Genomic DNA, 24,725 nt, shown 5'->3' with positions numbered 1-24,725 from the left:
TGACTCACATTGAGATTTAAAAGAAAATAGACAACATAAATACAATACAAAAAAGATTGTATATCATTTATTAAAATAGAATATGAAATATTTATTTATGCAGTAACTCTAACTCTACTATTTTGGCTTTAGTAAATGTACTGTTAGCAAGTTTGTTTAGAGAGCTTAGTAAACCTTTCTAAATCATCGGCAGTGATTAATACATAAAACACCAAATTTTACTTTATCTTTACAAGATAAGTTTAAAAGTTTAGTCAGGTCAATAAGCTATACCAATGAAACATTTAAATCTTTGACTATTTAATTCTGAATGTTAATGTTTTAGCACAAAATCCCCTTTTACAGTTTCCTGACACATGATGATAATTAACATTACTATAAAATAATTAAGAATAAATAACACAAATAGTAATAAAACAGTATTTGCCTGCTCAAATGGCAGTTGTAAGCTCTGTCTACACTATCAAATTAGTTTGACAAAAATGTGTGATGTGTCCAAATATGGTAGTGATGTGCCCAACTATGGTAGTGATGTTCCCAAATATGGAAGTGATATGACATCATCATGTCCATAAAATTGCACATCACATTGTTTTGTCACATAAAGTTTGATGTATTTTCAATGTATTCTCAATATATTTTTACCCTTTTCTAAAAATTCTGGTTTGATGCCAGTTATTGTGGGAGAATATTTACGTGACCTACAATCTGTGGATTTAAGGTAAGATATCTCTCAAATTGACTTACACATTATTTTATTTGGGATTGGTCCAAGCAGCTTAGCAAACTTCTCTCTTTCTGATTCATCTATCAATTTGGATTTGCTCTCTAAATAAAATGTTACATCCCAAATGGTTGGTTGTTCCAATTGATAACAAGCTGTAACTCTATTCAACTCACTTGGGTTAAACTGTTCCAATGCCTTACACAATCTTTTTCTATATGGGGACAACTTCTGTTGACTACTAATTTGTACATTGTTGTCATTCATATACTGTTTTACAAGATCTTTAGCATGTTTAATTTCTGATAGTGTTGCCACTTCAAGCAGAAGGTTGACGTCGGTTGGTTTGATCTTTCCTTTATCAGCGAGTTCATTAAAATAATCATTTGCTTTGTAATCTTTATTGCCAAGGACTTGTAAATCTACTTCATCAAAGAGACAACATCTCAAAAATAAGAATTTTCTCGTATTCTTCATAAAGACTTCACTGAGATCATAATTTAACTTGTTTAACCTGTCTTCAAGTGAATTTGGACTTGTTTCTGTAATAAAGAATTATTTTTAATGAATACTATTCACCATATTAATCATAGGCCTGTTTCCTTTTGTTTAGTTGCATTGAGAAAAGGAATAAATCAGGCTCTATGTTAACACAGTTGGGCTTGATATGGAAAATAATTTGAAGCTAAACTTCAATTAATGATGACGGTTTCCATATTTTTTTGTATAATTTTAAGGCCTCAACTTTTGAATTTCTTTATTCTTTGTTTCAAACCAACAGTGTAAAAAAATAAAATAACTAAACTATAAAATATGAGCCAATATAAATATATACAAAAATGTAAAAAAGAAAATTTAAATAATTTCATTAATAATACATTTAAATTGAGAAAAATTACAGTTAAAAATATCTAAAGAATTATTGTTTAAAAGACACGAATTGTACAATGACGAGAGTCTACAGAAAATACCATTTTTACAAACATTGACACAAGAAAATTTAACAAGAAGAAAGGGTTTACAACGAAGATTACAAACAGGAACATTAAAATAAAACAACGAAACAAGATTACAATCAAACTAGAAGTAAGACATTTATACAGGAAGTGCAAATCCTGTCTTGCTCTCCTAGATGTCGGGGAAACAATAGGAGGCAGGTTGGCTGATGGGCCGACAAAGTGCAAGAACTTGTTATGGGTCCGATCTATTCTGGAGGCTTGAGAAGCAGAGAGTGAGTTGTAAATAATTGAACAGAAATTGAAAGATGGTTGGACGAGGGAATTAAAATTAATATTAAATAAAAGTGTTTTCATCATATTCATAAATTATTTAGTTTGACTTAATATATTTCAAATGATCAGTCTTTAGAAGTATACACACAATCTGTTTTCAAGGATGTTTAGTTATTATTTTGACCACCTTTCCTACGTAGAAAAGTTTTGTCTACTATTTGAAAATTGTTATTATAGTATTCAAATTAATAATATCAAAGAAAATAATGTTGATAATTTGATGTTTCTGAAAGTTAGAACAAACATTAGCATGATTCCATTCTGATTTGTTCGGCTTTGATTATTTTAAAGAATTAGCTAACCTGTGGTGGATTTTGCTGTAATATATTTAACTTCATACAATTTAAACTATCTTGTCATTCATATACAGCAATTTTAACGTTCTTACAAAAAATGTGTTTTTAATTATGTTTTGAATATGTTTGAATGTCTTATTTTGGCTTCTCGACTGTTATTTTAGGTAATCCTGCCTCATTGATTTACATTTGTTATGTTTTCATGTTTGTATTTTGTTCAAATGAAATAAATGATATGATATCTTTAATGTTTCTTTCTTAGCAGTAGTTTTATTATAGCTGGTACTACATAAATGGTTGTAACAATGCCCTAATGATCTAATGTTACTCACCTATACCTGTCCTTAATGAGCTTGCAGCCAAAGGAGCAGCAATAGGTGCATCTATGCAAAATAAACATATACATTAGTCATAATCAAGAATACCAGTATTAAATCAACTATTCTGCTAATGACACCAAGATGTTATGCTATTATGTATATTCATGTATTTTCAGACAAACTGTCCATATGATACATGATCTAATAATAACCACTAACCTGTCTCTAATGAGCTTGTAGACAGAGGAGTAGCAGTTGTTGTATCTATGCAAAATAAACATATTAGTCATAATAACAAAAACAGTATCACTTACAATTCATTCAATACAGATTTTAAAGTTAGTTTTTATTAAATACGGTAAACCATTCTTTTAACACTAGGATACACTGTTTTATTATGCCATTCACATTGGTCCTTATTCATGTATTTTGTGTCATGAGATTTGTCTCACTAAATAGAGTAGAACATTTGCGATTTAATACTTTGTTAAAACTGTCACTGTCATAGTCGATTGAAATAGTAAAGTACATGTAACGATACATCATTACTACGTTTATATTTTTTTAAATTATAATAAATAATTAATTAATACAAAGGTTTTGTATATTTTGTGTTTATATATCTAACAGTACCCACACTCGCTGTAAGAAATTTGCGATAAAAATGGCACCGAAAAATGGTTAATACGTATTTTCAGTATTGTACGTATTGCAATACTATATTTAAAGATTTAAGTTTATCTTCGAAGGGCCCATAAATGTACCTACTTGTGTTAAACCAAATACTTATACTGGGAGACTGAGAGATTGAAATCTTTCATTCATCGCAAATCAATACATTTGTATAAACGTATATTAAATCTATAAAATAGTATTTTTTAAAGAAAATCGACCTGTCTTCAACATTATGATGCTATACTCGAAGTGTTCAATCGGTTTTCAGCCTATTAAAAACAATTATCATAGAAGGAGATAGGTAAATTTCAAGCATCCTCATATTATTGTGTGCAGGTATTTTCAAGATGGAATTCCATTAGACAGATTGGAAAACTCCCTATTTGGGGCAAATCGTTGAACCTAAATTTGTTTTAATTGTCAGTAACTAATTATCTAACTCAATTTAAATTAGTAAACAGGGTTAAATCAGGTGGTTAAAATCAGTACCGAAAGTACGAACCAACTTTATATACCATCGAGTAAACATTCTAGAAGTAAGGCGCGATTTACCAAATTTTTCCCTTGCGTAAATTTATATATAGATACTAACATTTTTCCAAATTTACTTAGCAATGAAGACCATATCATTTTTTTTTAAATAGTTTGATTTTTAAGCCAGCTTGTGGGAAAATTAGCTTGTGTATTAGTGTTAGTTAATACTTACATGCTTTTGTTAATCTCAGATAACATAATAATTAAGGCCTAAAATAATAGCTCACACAGTTTTGTTTAAAAACAAATATTTCCATTTCTAGTATAATCGTTTAAAAAAAAACCTAGCCACCACATCTTTTATGATTTTTGTTTAAATTCTATTTAGAATTTGCTGAACTTGAGACATGGTGATTTTTAGAAATACATTATTTATAATGCTCGTTTATATCTCATCCTAACAATTGTAAATCTGACAGAATCTACAATGAAAATGTATTGTATAACAAAACAACAAAATATTATATTCTTTCCTTGATGATTTTCTTTATCTTAGGTGGATACTGATAGTTTCATGTTATCATTTTTTTTTATCTTATGTGGATACTGATAGTTTCATGTTATCATTTTTTTTTATCTTAGGTGGATACTGATAGTTTCATGTTATCATTTTTTTTTATCTTATGTGGATACTGATAGTTTCATGTTATCATTTTTTTTTATCTTAGGTGGATACTGATAGTTTCATGTTATCATTTTTTTTTATCTTAGGTGGATACTGATAGTTTCATGTTATCATTTTTTTTTATCTTATGTGGATACTGATAGTTTCATGTTATCATTTTTTTTTTATCTTATGTGGATACTGATAGTTTCATGTTATCATTTTTTTTATCTTATGTGGATACTGATAGTTTCATGTTATCATTTTTTTTTATCTTAGGTGGATACTGATAGTTTCATGTTATCATTTTTTTTTATCTTATGTGGATACTGATAGTTTCATGTTATCATTTTTTTTAATCTTATGTGGATACTGATAGTTTCATGTTATCATTTTTTTTTTATCTTAGGTGGATACTGATAGTTTCATGTTATCATTTTTTTATCTTATGTGGATACTGATAGTTTCATGTTATCATTTTTCTACCATTAGCAAGGACTAGTAAATACATAAAAAACATTTTTATTATCTGGTATTATCATCAACAAACCTGCGACTGATGAGATTGTTTCCCCATATTCTGCAGGGGAAATTCACAGAATGTCAATCAATTAGTCAACTGATTTTCATTATATTGTAAAAAAAAGTATTTAACCATACAATAAAACCTATCTATAATTAAAACGGCCTTCGTAGATGTCTCTGGACTAAAGGACATATATCTTTGTACATTGTATTGTTAAAATGTGGTATCAAATAAAAAATACTGCAATTGAAGAAAATTGTGATGATAATCAAAAATTTCAACTAACCTTCCAGAAATAGCCACTTTAAATGATTGGTCATCATGCGTTCATTGCCACATTTAACACTATTAGTATCTAGTTTCAAGCACTTTTTGAGATCATGTAAATGAGGCTTCTCTGCTGGATTACAAGCAGTACACAACACACATAGATTGTAACCAACTCCTTCTCTAGTGACAAGCACAGTTTCTAGTTGATGCATTAGATAACTTAACACCTACAAACCAAGTAAAATGTAGAACATAAGTTTTAAATATAATAGGTTGAAAGTTTGAACCAACTCATATAGGCAAAAGTGCTTGACGCAATTAAGCAGAGCAGAATAGATTATGCAGAGTGACTCAATGGCTCTGAGTGTTACATGATAACAAAGATTACATAGAAGGTGGAAGCTGTTTATATATAGTATTTAGCCAGTTTGCCAAATTCCAATTTGGGGCATCAAGTTTTCCTGGGATACCTTACGCCTACGACTAGGTGGTCCAGCGTGCCATGAATTTACATAGTTTTTGGGTGAATAAAAAAGACATTATATACATATCGTAGAATAAAATATTATAAATATGTCTTTTGTAATTTTTATTAGAGTCAGCAATTTGAGTTTCGTACATGGCGACTTGAACGTACATATGATAATTTCCATTTATTTCCGTTTATTGGCAATCATTACATTCAAGTGCTGGTGTTAACAATGTTATTAATAAAGCCTATCATGCTAATCTTTACCTCTATGCAGAAACTTGGCTGCGGTTCATTCATTTGGTCTCTAACATTACCATCAACTTCAGTCAGATAAGTTATTTCAAGCTGATGAGGAAAATTGTCTTTGTTAATTTAAAATGAGTTAAATAATATATGCAAAACATTACCATTATTATTACCAGTATTCATTGTGCATTCAATGTATTCATAAAAATGAAAATGTAATACTGTAGTGTAATAGTAGTAAGATTGAGATTGTAATTATTTAAAACTCTGTTTGCTATCTACAATTTTGTCTTTAAATATATTTATTTGAAAAATTAAATAAATAAATGAATTTCCAAACCTTTAATGCATGCTTGTTTTCAATTTTCACTGTGCCTAGATTGACCCCATGATCCTTAAAGTCGAATTCACTGCGGTTTTGAGACACAAGTTGTTCGCCATCTTTATTTTTTACCTCCATTAAGTCCAGAAACGCAACAACCAATGTATTGTAGACAGCATTAGGAAGAAAGTCTACAGGTGTAAGATAGATTGACACCATATTTTGTTTGTCCGTTTCAACTTCAAGACTCTTTTCCTCGGTTTTCATTCGAGATGGAACCAGGAATACCCGGTTACCTTCGGTTACCTGCAGATGTAAGCAAAGTATTGTAAATTAAAATATTACAAGTATAACATTTAAACTAATTTAAGTGACATCCAATCTAAAATAAAATGTTTAAAACAATTTTGAATGCAAATACAATGTATCTGTATGATGTAGTATGTTTAAGCGGATATTAGCCCTTGATGGCATTTGCAGCAATAAAGAAATTGAATTGAATTGAATTAACTTACCTTCAATTTCTCAAAGAGCAAACTAAATGTTTTCATCACTTCAGTAAAGATTTCAAAGCGATGTGGGTCTTCCTTTAATTCATGTTTCCATAAATACCGTAGCAGTCTTTCCTCCAGTATTCCTTCCTCATCAAGCCTTTTCCACAGCATCCTCATTTGCTTCTATATTAAAAAAAAACCCAGTTTATTCTTACTTTACACAGTGCAATCACATGATCAATACAATTATACTGTTTCACATCAAGTTACTAAGAACAGATTATTAACATCACCTATACATCCACATGATGACAATCTAATATCATAATAAAATACATTATCTACCTACCACTTTAATAGATGGTTTAACTACCGTGATCACTTTTGTCACCATTTGAATCATCATTTTAAGATCTGTTATCACAGTGTTCTTCAGTTCTTTGTTAGTACTTGAATGCAAAATGATCCCAATGTCATTCATATACTCTATGGCAGTGTCGAGCCCCTCTTCGGAAATTTCACATTGAGTGCCAATCCTGGAAACCTAATACAGAATTTAATTCAAACAAATAACTTAACTTAAGTACATTACTTGTAGAGCCTGGAGAAAATCTAATGGAAAATTCAATGATGGGCCAGGACTATAAATATTACTAATGTCTGTAGGAATAAAACAAAGTAACAATAAATAATAATATTATATAATTACATTGGAATCCACAATCAAAACTTTACCTCCTCAAATGTAATACACAATTCTGTTTCACCAATTCTTTGCAAACTTTCCTGTAAATTAACCCACTTTACTGGAACTTCTCTCACCATTTCCTTCATGTATCTACCAACATTTCGCTTAAGTTTTGTAATACCTTCAGGTGATTTCATGGTGTTATCAACCATGTACATTTCACGATCTACATGGTGAGCATATGGCATTCCTTCCATTTTATCAAACATTTTCTTGTACATCTTCATAACCTTCAATTAATAAATGCATTCATATTGCTACTATCGCTGATAACTCATCACAATGATTACTGATCACGCTAATACTGTATACTGTATTATCTATATTGTATATTTCATTTGTATGTATACTTGTATAATGTAAAGAGGGACTACAGCGACAGGCCCATCGGGCCTTTTGTAGTCTCTCGACTATATATATTATATGCCAACCATGCTATGCCATGCTATGATATTGTCAATAAATGTTTCTAGAATGAATGAATGAATTTAATATTTTTACTTTGTATTCATTGTGTGTGGTAAATAAAAAACAAACAAGTTTAAAAAGGCCATTTAATAGGCATTATAAATACAATTCAGCTCAATTTGAAGCGATTTTGAATTTTGATGGCCATCTTGGACTTAGAAGTCATATGTTAAATTACAAAATACATTCAGAGGATGACATACCCAATCAAAAATTTCTGAAAGAGCATTTAATAGACATTATAAATACAATTTATATCAAACGGGCAGTCATTTTGGATTTTTGTCGCGATGTAGGATTTTGTTTGCGCCTCCAGGCATATTTTCAAGCTAAGTGTTGACAATAATATATCCACTGAGAATACTCACATGATCAGTGAGATCAATCTGCGTGATAGTGATCATCATGATCAGTGGTTTACAATACAATATGTCAAAACCTAATGTACACAATCTTCCATAACTGTCTGTTTTATTTAATTCATACTGTAATTCAAAATGACAAAATCTCAAACAATGTTTCTACTTTAATGTGCTTTCTTTAATGAATTCTTTTGTAATGCATGTAATGTTTAACTTAAATGTTCCATTTTCATGTTATATTATTTGATTGTATAAACATGTACATTAGACCTCAAACTGCTTTTTTGTTCTAATTGTACTGATGGGTTGTATACAGTCAATCATTTTGTAGGCAAAATATTAATTCTAAAGAGCCTATTAATTTACCTCACTACACGCAAAACGCAATTCATAGTTCTATAGGAACCAGTATATACAAACCAATCGCGACTGGTCGCCGTTACCCATACCACACGTGTGACACGTTTAAAACTTTTCAGTTTCACTCAGTTACAGAAAAAATAGAACATAAGCAACTGAAAGTAATTATAAATGTCTACATTTTTGTGCGCCTGTCAATTGCAGTCAGTTGAGGTTTATAGTTGCATTCAGTTGTGTTCAGTTGCTAGGAGCGCTTATGTTGACTAATACCCCTTTCACACCAAAACTCCGGAGTGTCTCCGGAGACACCCCGGGGTTTATGACCATTCAAAACGTCGAGAAACTCCGGAGATACCCCTTTCACACCAACCTAGCAACACCGGGGTTTATAAAATAAAATTGTAAATGTCGCCCTCTATTTTGTTTGTTTACATAGCGACGATCATTAGAATCATTTTAATTAATATTTTAAATTTAATAATTACTTTCAAAAGTCTCAGAAGTAATATAATGTTTTATTGATACTACTTATTATTTTTTAAACCCGCTATATATTTTGTACAAATATTTAAAGTATTTTGAAATAAAACTAAAGCAATGAGTAATCGTGTGAGGATGACCTTTTGACCCGAAACACTCCGGAGTTTGATGTTGTACCTTTCACACCAAAACACCAGGGTGTCCCCGCAGTTCGCTCTCCGGAGAATATTCAGCTGTTCAACCCCGCAGTTAAACTCCGGATCGTCGCTATGTAAAAAAAAAAAAATAGAGGGCGACATTTACAATTTTATTTTATTAACCCCGGTGTTGCTAGGTTGGTGTGAAAGGGGTAATAGTTGAGAAAAAGACAAGATATAAATATCTAATATTTATATACTATTTACCTCCTCCTCTTTTTCTGATGCTGTCCCTGACAATTTGTCCACATGAGTTGCAACCAAACAGATGGGAGGTGACCCTATGTTCTTGCCATCAATTGAAATAATGTTTCCTGAACCATGTTGTACAGTGTGTTCATAAATGGACCTTATCCAGAACAAATTCATGTCCAAATTAGTCATTCCTAGTTGACCCTAAAATGACAATGCCAATATATTTTTAAACTAATATTGAAATTAAATTACATTATTAAATCATAGCAGCCATTTGTAGTTTACATTGTCTAAAGTACTAAAGTTTAACTTACTATTTTTGAATCCCGTGGTTTAGCTGGCTCATCCAAGTTGTCCATGACATTGAAAGCAACACAGTATGATACTGTATTTGTCAGGAAAAACTGGAAATTAACAAGGATTATGTTTTCATGGTTAATTATAATATAATATTACAATATTTTATATAGATAAAGTTTGATGACTCAAGTAAAAACTTCAACATTCTATTTGCACACTACATACTGTACTGTTTCATCAAGGTGATAAAATAGCTCTTCTTTTTATCATTTTTATGAAGTAATCTAGTGTGCAAATAAATAGTCATTTTTTATCTATTTTGCTCTGCTTTTGTTCTGAGCACTTTTGTTCATGCCTCATCAAGTCAAACATGCAGATTAATGCAGACTGTAAAATAAACTTTCACCATTTTTACATTGTGATACCAGACCCCTACCAGGACTGTGGTTCCTATATTGCAGGAACTAACTTGACATGATGAGTATTGCTATGTATGTTTTATACACTGTGATACCAGACCCCTACCAGGACTGTGGTTCCTATGTTGCAGGAACTAACTTGACATGATGTGTATTGCTATGTATGTTTTATACACTGTGATACCAGACCCTTACCATGACTGTGGTTCCTATGTTGCGGGAACTAACTTGACATGATGTGTATTGCTATGTATGTTTTATACACTGTGATACCAGACCCCTACCAGGACTGTGGTTCCTATATTGCAGGAACTAACTTGACATGATGAGTATTGCTATGTATGTTTTATACACTGTGATACCAGACCCCTACCAGGACTGTGGTTCCTATGTTGCAGGAACTAACTTGACATGATTTGTATTGCTATGTATGTTTTATACACTGTGATACCAGACCCTTACCATGACTGTGGTTCCTATGTTGCAGGAACTAACTTGACATGTGTATTACTATGTATGTTTTTTACACTGTGATACCAGACCCTTACAAGGACTGTGGTTCCTATGTTGCGGGAACTAACTTGACACGATGTGTATTGCTATGTATGTTTTGTTGTCATGATCATTTCAAAACCATTGGCTAGGTCTAACCTACTTGTTTAGACGTTAAAAAACAAGCTGCATGCTGTCACCCAGACAGTGAGCAAACCCTGTAAATGTCTAAATATAGCGCAATTTCATTGTTGGTATACACATGAGCCTGTCGTATTGTCGTCATTGTCTAGGCCAGAGTGATACATACCAATATGATTGTAAATCGGAACAGATACCATCAATGCAGGCAAGAACACATGGTAATTTCTTATAAGAGGGATGCATGTTTTTCCACCATCGTTCAGCTTGCATTGATACATGTGGTAATTCTTACAAGAGGGGTGCGTGTACTACGTCAAATGGAATTTACACAACCATTGTTCACCTCGCAGGAGGTCACTGGTGCATGCGTGTAGGTCAAGTTTAGTCATTTATTAATCATTTCACTTTTCTTTCAGTTAACCAAAAAGAAATTAATGTTTATCATTTTGCAATTTAAATGACTGAAATCCAAGTATCGGTTCAAGTTCTTTAAGTGGTAAAAAATATACAATTTTTGGTTGGAAATTGTGTTTTTTTGCAGTTAAATTCAAAGCTTTTTTGATTACAATGACTTTTACTTGTTTACGTGTAATCCTTCATAGTCGTATGAATAGAGGGAAATTGAGGCGAAACATATTGCTTGTAAGCCCCTCACGGTTATCATGTCATATTGTACAAACGGTGTGAACTTTAATGGATGGTTTACCCAAGCCTCATTTAGTCTATTTTCTATATATAAATTTACGTAAGGGCAAAATTCGGTAAATCGCGCCTTATTTCTAGAATTTTTACTCGATGGTATATAAAGTTGGTTCGTACTTTCGGTACTGATTTTAACCACCTGATGTAACCCTGTTTACTAATTAAATTAAGTTAGATAATTAGTTATTGACGATTAAAACGAATTTAGGTTCAACGATTTGCCCCAAATGGGGGTGTTTTCCGATCGTGGTATACACTGTCTAATGGATGTCCATCTTGAAAAAAACCCGCCACAAAAATGCGAGGAGGCTTCGCATTTTCCTATCTCCTCCTACGATAATTGTTTTTAATAGCTGAAAACCGGTTGAACAGCTCGAGTACAGTATCATAATGTTGAAGACAGGCCGATTTTCTTTAAAAAATACTATTTTGATAGATTTAATATACGTTTATACAAATGTATTGATTTGCGATGAATGGAACATTCCAATCTCTGTGTCGTTCCACAAGTGTCTATTCCCTCAGGCGTCGTTAAGGAAAGTACTGTATACTCATAACAGAAATTCGATCCATTTTGTTTTCAATCTGTGCTGCAGAGGTTGGATATAATTTTTTTTAAACGGATAATGAGCTAGCGTTTTCACTCGCCGTAATTTAATATTTATTACCGATTAAATCGAATTTATGATTTTCCCCGAATAGAGGTGGTTTTCACAAATTGTTTAACATTATATATAAACATACGTCGTAGTGTATCGTTACATGTACTGTACTATTTCAATCGACTACGACGGTGATAGTTTCAACAAAGTATTACATCGCAATGTTTTACTGTGTTTAGTGGTATATTATTTGTAAAACATGTTAATTAATATTTCGTTACAAAATAAAGAATCTATTTAAAAATTGTTCCTCTTTGCACCCATCCTCATCCCCATTCCTCAACCATAATGTTACATACAAAACACAAATTAAGTTTGTTTAAATTTGACTTAAACAATTGGTCTCATTTAGTTTCTCTTTCGGAAGTAATTCCCAGTGTGCTAATTTTAGTTGAGTACATAAATCACAGTGTCTATTTATTCGTTCCTGTAAACGACATATATTATTGTCCTGCATTATTGTACATTTGAAATCGCCAGTTTTTGAATGCTGACATTACTGTGTATTCGAGAACCATCTGTGGGCACGACCTAGAAGCGAGCGTACCATTTAGTTGAACAAATTTAAAGAACTAGCTGAAACAACATAGTCAGAAAGACCATTCCACAAAAGTACAACTCTAAACGAAAAAGAATTCCTTCTCAAGTTTAACTTGTACAATTCATTGTTTTATTTGTGAATGTAGTGTATATTTCATTGATATATGTTTTCCGATGATGGAACGCGTGGAATTCGGCTCAATGGGATTTTAGGATAGTTTTAAAATCACATTTTCTCTGCATATATTGATTTTAATCATAAAAACACTTATGCATAGATTGAAACAAACAATATAAATGTTGTAAGTATAAATTACGATTTAATACAATTTCTTTAAATACCATCACAGTCATACTACTTATTCAATTATTGATATTATTTCAAAAGTGATATTCTTTTTCATTTGGATAGTGATTTGCATTTAGGAGTCTTCTTCTTTCTTTCTAGATCAGGAATAGTATTTGTTGTAATTAGATTGTGAATAGTATGTGTAAAGTACTTATTTTAGCATTTTTTATTGTAGATCACCTATTGATCTTTATTCAGCATCGCATTATTGCATGAAATAAGAACAAAAGAGAAAGAAAGAAAGGCCTGGTATAATGGTGGAGGTATGGTATTCTGAGGTTTTGAGGTTGTTTAAACTTCTCATTCACACATCTACTCCACTCTGCCCTCCCTTTTTACTGTTGACAATATTGACAAGTACAAATGCCTGTTGGCCCCTCCCCTGGTTCAGCCCCTGGTGATGTTTCATATGAAAACTTGTATAAAAAAAATCAGTAATTGAAACATGTAAGATCAATTGAACTAGAAAAACCAACAAAAACATAGCATAGTCTAAAAAAAAAGTTGCACATTGATAAAATAACCCTGTTAAAAATGTTCTTGGCAAAATACTGTAAGAACACATCATGTAAAAAGAAAATAAAGCTCTATTAGTATTTAAAAGCTTCCAATTGATTTATTTCTGAACCCAATAAAAATAATATTTGTTTTAAATATGAATCTTAGAATACAAGTGATATTCATAATACAATAATGAAAACATACCCTGTGCGTTATATAGTAGTCTAGTTGACCAGCGTAGTCCCATATACTAGTTATGTCACTCACTTTTTCTTTTCTTCTTACCATCTTGTACATACCATTCTTAAATTTTGTCCAGATTCCAACATTGCCTTCTATAAAAAATTACAGAAACAAAACCAATATAACAGTGTTACTAATCGATATCAACCTACATTTATACATCTTTTATGCAGATTTAAATGTTATAAAAGCTTTATTAGTCTGTGCCTACCTTCTTTTAACCTTTTATCAACCTTTTCTCCTAAAGCATGTGAACGAATTTGCTCTGAAAGCTCAATATCTATACAATGCAAGAAATAGACAATTAGATTAGGAAACCAATGTGTTGTATGGGATGAGAGGAATACAACGATAAGCAATATTTTGAAGATTGAATGTAATTTTCCAATTCTTGGTATCTGAGGTGATTTCAAGACCAAACCGTATATGGTTGCATAGCCAAATGAATTTTTAATTGTTATACCAATGTGTAAATGGCATTATATTATAAATTTAAGAATGTTTTTATTTAAATATTAGTATTATTTTATCAAAAATAAAATAATGTTAAATTTATAGCAAAATAATGAATATGTAAAATATAACATTTTCAGTTACTTATCTCACCATTAACATCTTTTATCTTTTTCCATTGACTACAATCCTTCTTTGCTTGAAACACTGTGGTTGTAACAATTCCATCTGTGGATTGTTCTGCAGAATTGAATCTATTATATAGTAAAGTTAAACATTTATTGTACATTTTAGAAACATACATAGTATGTATAAAATGACTAAATCATGAAAGGGTTTGCATTTTAATATTCCAATCATAAAACAACTGATAAATTTTAATGAATAGAACATTAGTAAGTTTAAAAGTAAATTAAAGTGTATAAAATTAATGTTTTTATTATTTTATAAGAATCACAATATTCAACATACTGCAATGTCACCTTTAGTGTATAATAATTCAAATTAAATAAAACATTTCCTTTAGCAGTTCACAAGATAATGTGATTGATGACTATTGACTATTGATGGTCAATACAGCTTAAGATACCGTACAGTAATATACTCTATAAACATTATACCAATTTTACTTGTTACCTTTCTCCAACCATAGCCTTTACACAGCTAGTCTTGCCAGCACCTTCTTTTCCTAGAAACATACATCTTGAATTCACAACAGACATGCTACCAGTTTTAAGTTCTTTTTTATATATTTTAATAGCATGTTTACCCCTGGCACGTATCTCTGCAGGAACTAACAATTCTATTATGACAAAAAACAAATTGTTATCTCATTCTGCCTCTGTAAGCCTTAAAAATGCTTCATATTATCAGTATTTTGTTATTAAACAGTAAAATAAATGTCATCCCATATACAGTACAAGAGTTATCGTCAACTTTAATAATACCTCCGGTAAACTTGAACCATGGGAAATAAAAATATTAAATTATGTTCGAGTACCAGCAATACATTAATATTAAAGATGTATTGTCCCCCAAAAACATGAAAAATGAAGATTAATTAAATCAGACTTACTTTGAATATGTTATTTTGTAGTTTTAATAAAGATAATCACTTCCGTAGAAAAAAAAATGAAAAAAAATGTTTTCACTTATAAATTGACAAAATAAATGGTTAAATTCAACCAAAAACCCATTGACTGGCAGCCAATTTGAACATTTTTTTGCTTTAAATTACAGTTTTTTTTCCCGATCCAATTTTTGGTCAAAGTGGATAACTATTATGTTACATTAAAATAGCATATTCAATACACATTTTGTTAAGAATTATTTTTTCAGGGGGACACATCTTTAATACAAATATATTAAACCAACTCTCAATTAATATAATAAAATAGTGGCAACCATGTACATACATATCAATTATGCTATTGATTGGACTGGATCCAGAGAATTTAGTTTCATTCATTTGTAATGAACCAGAAAAATAAGGTCTGCCAGCTTATATAAAAAAATATTCACCTTACAGGTTGTTTCTGTAGTACAATTTTGTAAAATTTTTAGTAGTAGCATTGATAATTTCAAATGACCACCTGTACCACATTAAAGCTTTTGCACTGTGTTTACCTATCTTAGATTAATGCATAATTTATATTTATAAACTTTACTTACTGTCAAAATAGTTTAAAATCACAGTTTTTTCTTTTTTCGTTATGTACATATTTGTTTCTACAATAGATTCAGGCGTCTTTCCTTCCTAAAAACAAAAATATTTACTTAAACAAGCTATTTACAAAGACATATTAATTGATAGACACCCAGATCCAAAACACTACCTCTGTTCTGTAGTAGGCAAGATCTATGAATCCAAACGTAAATAGTAATACTATACTAACAATGAGAAAAACTGCTGGCAGATAAACCAACTTTGATCTATTTATTATGTAGAAGCAAGAATAGCATTCTCTCCTGTGTTTAATTTTCACCACATACTACACTATCCCCATAATGGGAAGTAGGCCTCTTTATCCCATAATATGAGTGATCTTTTAAATGTTTGGATTTGATAAATAAATAAAAGTGCACTGTTAATCAATTGTTTTGACAGAAAACCCCTACAATTGTATATTTGGCTATCACCATAAACCTACCTTTTGTGGTGGTTGAAGTTGTCCCTTAAGAGAGAAGTTGTGTTCCTTTGAAAGAGGTGGTCACTTAAGAGAGGTGTGTTCTTTAAGAGAGGTGGTCGCTTACAAGAGGTGTTCGATTATAAGAAGTAGTCCTTTATGAGAGGAGGTGATCCCTTACAAGAGGTAGTCAATTATGAAAAGCGCTCTCTTAAGAGAAATGTTTGCTTACAATGTATGGTCGTTTTAGAAAATTGGTCGTTTACAAAAGTGGATAGACTGATAGCTAAATAAAAAAATGCATTTGCACAGATTTAAACAGGTTTGTAAAATATATATTTTCTATATTAGCTGGCGATAGTGTGAGGCAATTTTTGTTACTACATTAGTTGTTGACGTTCTACATTAGCTGGTGTTGACTTTTTATTTACTACATAAGCTGTTAGTGTTTCTACATTAGCTGGAGGTTTTACTACATTAACAGTTGTTAGCTACATTAGTATAAACAAGCATTCTTGTAAGCACCTTTAAGGTTTTGATTCGGTGTTTTTAGTTCATCCTCTTTAATTGGCTACCTAAAGACCTAGACTTTCTAATGCAGAAACTTCTCAAACATGCCCACTAATCTTGCGTGCACAGGGTCTGCGAAAGAAGCCGACTTTTGTCTGTGTACGTCTCAAAACAGAGTTTAAGCTCTGTTAATGACCGTCCCCATGAGTTTATTGTTCTGCATTTTACATCTATTTATGTATAGAAACTTCAATTTTCTGTAGATTACCTTATTTAGCAATGTCAATAATGCACTATCCTTTTTAATGAGAAATTTTACAATTTCTGAAGCAGGGTTGAGACTTTGAATCAGGTATTCATATAGTGGAGGATTTCCATTCTGTGGAAAAAAAAATCAATCATGAAGTTAAAAATTATTTTTTTTTGTGAAAGAAGAATGTCAAGTGTGACGCTGTATTTATCTTATCCTTAAAAATAATTCCATAATTCACATGTTATAAAATAATTTGTTTTAACTATCTTAAAATGGTAACGATGTTAATCTCTTTCCAACACAATCACTTGAATGCAAATAAACTATAAAACCCATGTTTTCACAATATATCCTAAACTAATAGTACATTCATTACAATTTTTGTGGCAAACCCTATGTTTTCATACCCTAATAGCAACATTTAAAGCATTTTAGTGATCAAATTTCATGTATTACCATGTGAAAAACACAAGTCACGCTTGAGTGATTTTTGTCCAAAAATATTCACCTTTTTTTCTGGAAATGTTGGGTGCGGCAAAGACGCCAACAACAACAACAATAATATTAGGGAATTCATGATTCAACATTTCAATATTTACCGAATCATTGTTTAATGTGTATTGTCTTTATGAAATAAGCAAAAGGCCTATAACTGACAATACACTAACAGTAAAGTAAAATACATTGTTATTCAGTTTATATAATCGACTGTTATAAGTTTGTCACCTCTCAACAAATCAAATGATACATTGGGAGGTTTTATGAAATCATGTCCAAACTATACAGGGCGCTATAATATTTTGAAAAATACATTAGACCAAAAAGGGCGCTACTAAAAATGTAAAGGTTTTGGTATTTATAATAGTAAATATGCCAAATGGCGGAAAATACAATATTTAAATTATTAAACAATACATGAATTTATTACTAACGTTGTGCGAATATTTAGCATATTTTCTTTTTCTTCTTATTTAGATTCTTAATAGAGATTAGAAATATCAGTATATTCAAAATTGCTTTCGCCATTATCAGCATAGTTGGGAAGTCTGCTCTTTATAAGTTATTTAACTGAATGATTTAGATTTCAATGTCAATTTCTAGATTGAATTACACATTGTGAATAATCCTGACATCTGTTCAAAAAATAACATTTACTTATGAAACAGATTGAATTGGGACAAAATCTAGCAAAGTTAAAAAAAAGATATGGTTCATTGGATAAGAAATTATGGAAAATATTCTTTCTTTCATTTAATTCAGATTCGAGCTGTGCGCATGTGTAGATCAGTATTGAAATACAGATGGCTACAGAGTATAATAATGAAGCATAGGTTATAGGATTAAACGCCCTTATTAAATAACTTATGAAGCCGGGCACATTATCTCTACCCACTGCCATATACTACATGTCGTCAAAATATCCGATAGGTCCAATCTCAGCATAAATTATACAACCCACAATCTTCCTATCAGTTGAAAATCGCTGGGATAGTAGATATTGCCATCTTTGAAGGAATGGTTTTTTAAATAGGTCTACCAAAAATCACACAATTTAATAATAATTGTCATTATTATTAATTATATGATGAACCAGATATAAAAAAAGAAAAAAAAAGAATAGAATAATTTACTAGAGTAGGTGAAAGATTGTTGCCATACAGTATTACTGAAATTGTCTATATATATATTACCTTATTTTGTGATGTCACTGACGCCCCCTTATTTATGAGACAGGTCACCATTTCTAATGTATGATATTCATTATGAGCCAGATGTGCATGTAGTGGAGTGTTTCCAGCCTGGAAAAAGGTCATAATCATCAGGTTTTAAAATACTGATTAAAGAAAAAATGTTACGTTGGTATTCTGTCACATGACAATTTTATTCCTAACTCTTTTATAGCAGACATAAAAACTGACAAACTAACTAACTTTTGTAAATGTACAACCTCTGACACATTTTACAAATTATATATTTATACCATGTGCATATTTATACTATGTTCAGACATACAATGTTGTCTTTTTTATATGCTTTCTCAGTTCCAATTTAAAAAAAAAACAAAAAAATGAACAGTATACATATTTTTGTTCATTTTTTTAAATACAATAGTGGACGTTGCACTGATATGTTATACAGTATCATTAATTGATAAAAAGTGTTACTGTAATAGTAGACCAAAATAATAAATATTTTGTCATTATCACTGGCAAGACCAATAAACTATACTGGCATGTGACCATTAACAAGTCAGAACTATATTTGATCTTGATCTACCTAAAAAAATTATTGATTTTAAATGAAGGTTGGTAGTAGACATTAAGATAACACAATTCAACAACATTTGTATTCATTAATAAATATTTCAGTGATACTCATTAATATCCTGAGCATTCTAATTCTGAGTTCTAACTTATGCATATTTGACCTTGATGAAAACAGTGTTTTCAGATGAGCTTCATACATTATGAAAAGTTCTTTCTCTTTCCCCAACATAACCGCATCTCTATTTAAAGCGGGGCATGGTCTCTTTCTTGATAAAAATAGTTTCTATAATATTGAACTGAAAGGAGTTTATCTTCACTACACAATATAGAAACATTGTAAGATATTTTATTCTTTAATCTGTTCATCTTGTTTAGTTTCACAAACATAAACCACAACGACGACAACAACAAAATTACAACTAAAATTATAAATCAAATGATAATAGGGAAATGATGTGATCACATAAAATCAAACTGTACTTAAAAGCAGCAGATATCAAATGATCTGATCATATAAATTACTAGCACCTGTACCCGTATTTGCTGGGTGTGAGACCCACTGACAAACAGATTTCAACCTCACCGACGTTGACGTAGTTAAACTTATATGCAAGAGTTGCAATTGAAGTCTCATTTTCTATATTTTAATCCATTGATATACAAAGGATTGAAAGAAAGTTCAACATATACGTCTGGTAGGCTAAATGCTTATTATAAGTAGGCTATGCATGAATGTTTGCTGTCAGTAACATTCATTGTAACAAAAATAAATACAGAATATTTTGCACTACTGTATATTTTAAATACACTTGTAAGTTTTAGGTATCGTCCTTAATCTGAAGTTCAAAAAGCAAATACACTTTATTCATGAATTCAAAAGTATTGATAGAACATATTGAATTGAAAAGAATTTTGAAAATGATGGTAATGTGTATAATAATGTGTATATAAAAAAAGAGCATTATATAATAAAAACATTAAAAAGGTGTTAGCATTATAGGAATGCTAAATTGATAATCAACTTAAATAGTATCAAGAAGTTTTTGCACACTGGCTGAATATTTAATTCAGATGGTATCGTAATATCAGGTATAGTATAGAGTCTGGGCCTGTCATCACAATCACCATGGATATGTGACTTTAGTAACACATATTATTTTCCTTTTAGTATATATATTATTTTAATTTTGAAAGAATCAAATTGAGCTCAGGAGGCCATGCTTTATTTATATTACAAAAAAAAACTCAAGAAGAACGATGTAATCTAAAACTTTTTTTTAGTTGGGGGTGGGGGGTGGGGTCATAAAATAAAAATTCCATTAAAAACTTTGCTCTACAAAACATTTTTCACCATCTCAAGAGTTTCTACTACCCTATTTCCTATCCAGAGGATTTTAGCTCTGTCTTAACCTTAAAGACACTATAAAGACTGACAGATCTCAAACTTTTGGGATTCATTAAAAAATAAAAGAAACTTGATAATAAAGTTATAATATAATAATAATAATAAAATCATTTTTGTAATGGAGCTTGTTCATAAACATAATGTGTGCATAAAACATGCAAAATAAAATCTAAAAATGACCACAAAAGTCAACAGGAAAAATTGATTAATAGATTAATACAATTTAAAGAAGTTAATATTAACACATAAAATGAGTTTTTTAATACTCTATAAAGAGTTTTAAAATAATTTTGCAATATCGATATGAATAAACTATTTGATTTGTTTTCTTTCTTAATAATAAAAAATAAAAAATTGGTTTTCTGTGATGGTAGGCACAGAAAAAAATGTAAAATGTGATGCTGTATTTATAATATCCTTCAAAATAATTCCATAAATCAAAGATTTGGTGGCAGATGTAAAAAAATGGATTTCTGTCAAATTTTTACCATGAATAGACATTTCAATAAAAAGCATATCTACAACATTCATTTTAATTTTTAGCCTCCGTTGCCATGACAACGGTCAATTATCCAAATTTTGATGTTTTTGCCATTTTTCACAGATTTTCTATAGTGAAAAAGTACAAACTTGTATACTTATTTTAACCAAAAATACTTACAGTATACAGTTTTTGTTTATAGCAGTGTAAACAACATGTATTGAGTTCCATTTAATGTAGAAAAAAAAAATTACAAAATGGAGTTTGGTTGATACCATTATTTTAAAAAGGGGTGTTTTAAAAAAATATTTTTTTTTATAAAAGTATACCTCATAAACGTACCTATAACTTCCAAAGTGGTGTTTTTAAATCAATGAGGTTTTTTAATTTGATAGTCAATAGGTTTTTCAACAATAATAACGAAAAAAACACTGGGGTAAATTTTGTACATAGGTTTTGTGTTGCCAGGAAAATACGAAAAATGCAAAAAATATAACAAAATATCAACAAACAAAACACATGAAACACAATTTAAATATGGCCAATCCAATAATAAAATGTATATATGGCTTGTCATAATGCTACTAGAGTCATACGAATAGTTTAGATAAAATAGGAGAATGTGTTGCCAGGTTTATTTCAATTAATTGCCAGAAAAACAGTATTTTGCATTGAAATATTTAGTTGATGGAAAATAATGTTAAACTTGGAAATAATTGAGTCAATGGTTTTTATAAATTTTTAAATCTATTTTGTGTAAAGAGATACAGAAAGACCTCCCAAAAAATCTGACCTTGTAAATAGGTCATTTGAGGTCAAAAGGGGTCAGAATGCAAAACAGGACAGGTCCCCACTTTACTACAACTATTAATGTTTGTTCAAAATTTACAAGATAGTTCATAACAATTCTCAACAATTTTCATATTTTACCTATAGTGTTACCTTAGCAACCATTTCTATGTGTAACAAAGGAAAGTAATTTAAAAAAAACCGTAAAAAATGGCGTTTTTATAAATACAAAGAATTGATTGCATTTGTACATGTGTCTCAATTTTACTTCTACTGCATTCCATTAATGACAAACTTGACCTTGTAAATTCATTCATTTTGAGGTCAACATTTTACCATAGTAACTGTTTCTATGCGAAAATTTAAAAAAAATAAGGGGTTTTTCATAAATAAAAAACATTTTTTCTACATAGTTTTACATTTCTACTTTTTGCCAAATTTACTTTAAAGCTTTGAATTTTAAATATAATATTTGGTTAATTATACATAAATCAAATATTTGTAACAGAAATCGAGACGAAAAAAACATGAATTTCCCTTAATATGGTCAAATACAAAATTTGGGAAAATTCTTCCATAAAAAACAGAAAGACCTTTTTTCAGTAGTTAGGTAGTTAACCTAATGTAATAACATTTCTGGTGACCCCCCAGACGGTGAAAAAAGATGGTGGATATACAGTGGATAATTTTTGCTATAGCATGAAAATAAAAAGCTGAAGTTGAATAAAAATATCAGAAATGTAATATTCAAGTTATATTACCTATATTTAGTCATCTGATAACATATTTTACCACACCGTTTATTTTTCATAGCTTTTTAAAATGCCTCTCTATTTACAAAATTTGTGTACAAAAGAATAGAGATTTTACTGTGTAATTTGAACTATCCCTCCCCCCCCCCCCCCCCACTGATAAGAAAGTGCTTATTTTCAACAAGCTTGTGTAACACAAATAAAATCCCAAAAATTATGAAACATAGGGGAAACTATAGATCGATAATTATTGGAATGTATGATCAATAGAAATGTTTTGCCCGCACCTGGCATTTAAATACTGAATCCTAATAATCTCAGAAAGAAAGTCTTGACGAATCTGAATAAAGGTTAAAAAAAATGACCTTTAGTGTTATCTTAAACCTGTTTACGTAACAAATGATATTTAAAAAAAAAATTAAATATGGAGTTTCAAGAAAAAAAAAATATTTTACATATGGAGGTCAAATGACATCACTGTGGACGAAGTGAACTTATTATTTAAAAAACTTAACCCACGTAAGGCAAAAGGTCCCGATAATATTGGTTGTAAGACTCTTAAAATGTGTGCCGATCAGTTGGCCATTCCTTTTTGTAAACTTTTTCAATCCTCTGTAAATGACTCAATAGTTCCAATGTTGTGGAAAAAATCAACAATCATGCCCATTCCCAAAAAACCAAATCCCAAGGAAATGAATGACCTTAGACCTGTGGCCCTTACATGTGTACCAATGAAGTGTTTAGAAAAAATTGTTAAAAGTAAGCTAGTTGCCTCAGTGGAGAATCTGCTAGATATAAATCAATTTGCATATCGTCCAAACAGGTGTGTTGATGATGCAGTGCTTCTGCTCCTTAATAATGTTTCTGAGCACCTAGAGAAAAAAGGTTGCTTTGCGAGAATTCTTTTTGTTGATTTCTCTAGTGCATTCAATAATATTCAACCATATGTTCTGGCTAATAAGCTTATCGATTTAGAAGTTAACCCACTGATTATAAAATGGCTACTTAATTTTTTAAAAGATAGAGAACAGCGTGTTAAGCTTAATCACACGTTGTCCTCGTTGTTGAAAGTTAACACGGGTGTTCCACAAGGTTGTGTGTTATCACCTTTATTGTATACAATATACACAAATGATTGTAAGTCAAATAATACAAAAACTGAGATTATTAAATATGCAGACGACACTGCTCTGATTGGTTATCTGGATTCAAAAGATGATTCAATGACAGGCTTCTTAGACAGTATTAATATTTTTCACAAATGGTGTAAAGATAATTTTTTAGATCTAAATATAAATAAAACTAAAGAGATGGTTTTTGATTTTCGGAAGAAGCTAAACTACCTTCAAATCAAATCAATGGTGAGACCATTCCGGAAGTTAAAACTTACAAATATTTAGGGGTTGAAATTGATAATAAACTTAAATTTGATGCAAATAGTAGGTGCATATACAATAAATTACAAAAACGTCTCTTCTTTCTACGCAAATTAAACTCTTTTAAGATTGACCGTACTATTTTACAACTTTTTTATACTTCTATCTTAAACAGTGTACTTAGTTTTTGCCTAATATGTTATTATGGTAATTCACGTTTTAAAGATAGACTCTTACTTAATAAAATAGTTAAACAAGGCAGTAGAATAGTAGGCTCTGAACAAATTCAACCTGAAGTTTTATATAAGGAATTAGTAATTAAAAAATTGAAAATTATTTTAAAAAACCACGCTCATCCTCTGCACTATAAATTTAA

The 24,725-nt window shown here is 30.4% G+C and overlaps 4 protein-coding genes across 4 annotated transcripts in view; all 4 read right to left on the bottom strand.

The window, feature by feature from the left end:
• LOC140045063 (uncharacterized) overlaps nucleotides 1–24,725 on the bottom strand; it is a 213,670-nt gene that overhangs the window by 49,584 nt on the left and 139,361 nt on the right. The gene's annotated exons all lie outside the window — the stretch shown is intronic.
• LOC140044173 (uncharacterized) overlaps nucleotides 1–24,725 on the bottom strand; it is a 352,654-nt gene that overhangs the window by 222,721 nt on the left and 105,208 nt on the right. The window lies entirely within an intron of this gene.
• On the bottom strand, nucleotides 265–9,774 carry LOC140043305 (uncharacterized). Its single transcript, XM_072087807.1, has 10 exons — nucleotides 9,598–9,774; nucleotides 7,511–7,753; nucleotides 7,125–7,319; nucleotides 6,797–6,958; nucleotides 6,300–6,587; nucleotides 5,978–6,058; nucleotides 5,258–5,468; nucleotides 2,852–2,896; nucleotides 2,645–2,695; nucleotides 265–1,266 (listed from the first exon to the last, which is right to left on the bottom strand). The coding sequence occupies exons 1-10, from the start codon at nucleotides 9,772–9,774 to the stop codon at nucleotides 734–736; spliced, it is 1,986 nt and encodes a 661-aa protein (XP_071943908.1). The 3' UTR covers nucleotides 265–733.
• LOC140043301 (uncharacterized) overlaps nucleotides 14,120–24,725 on the bottom strand; it is a 29,656-nt gene continuing 19,050 nt past the window's right edge. Inside the window, exons 3-7 of the mRNA XM_072087798.1 lie at nucleotides 17,295–17,405; nucleotides 16,062–16,146; nucleotides 15,027–15,192; nucleotides 14,544–14,644; nucleotides 14,120–14,217 (exon numbers count right to left, since the gene is read on the bottom strand). Coding sequence (XP_071943899.1) covers nucleotides 14,120–14,217; nucleotides 14,544–14,644; nucleotides 15,027–15,192; nucleotides 16,062–16,146; nucleotides 17,295–17,405 — 561 coding nt within the window. The remainder of the gene's footprint in view (nucleotides 14,218–14,543; nucleotides 14,645–15,026; nucleotides 15,193–16,061; nucleotides 16,147–17,294; nucleotides 17,406–24,725) is intronic.

The sequence above is a fragment of the Antedon mediterranea genome, chromosome 3 (genome assembly GCF_964355755.1).
Source record: "Antedon mediterranea chromosome 3, ecAntMedi1.1, whole genome shotgun sequence".
Classification (NCBI taxonomy): Eukaryota; Metazoa; Echinodermata; class Crinoidea; order Comatulida; family Antedonidae; genus Antedon; species Antedon mediterranea.
This window is presented reverse-complemented; position numbering and strand designations above follow the sequence as displayed.

Excerpts from the sequence above, each read along its gene's own strand:
- LOC140043305 (XM_072087807.1), bottom strand. The coding sequence starts at position 9,774 with ATGACTAATTTGGACATGAATTTGTTCTGGATAAGGTCCATTTATGAA. Across the intron at positions 7,754-9,597 it reads CATCAGAAAAAGAGGAGGAG|GTTATGAAGATGTACAAGAA; the intron begins GTAAATAGTATA and ends TATTAATTGAAG. Across the intron at positions 6,059-6,299 it reads AAAACAAGCATGCATTAAAG|CTTGAAATAACTTATCTGAC; the intron begins GTTTGGAAATTC and ends TTTCCTCATCAG.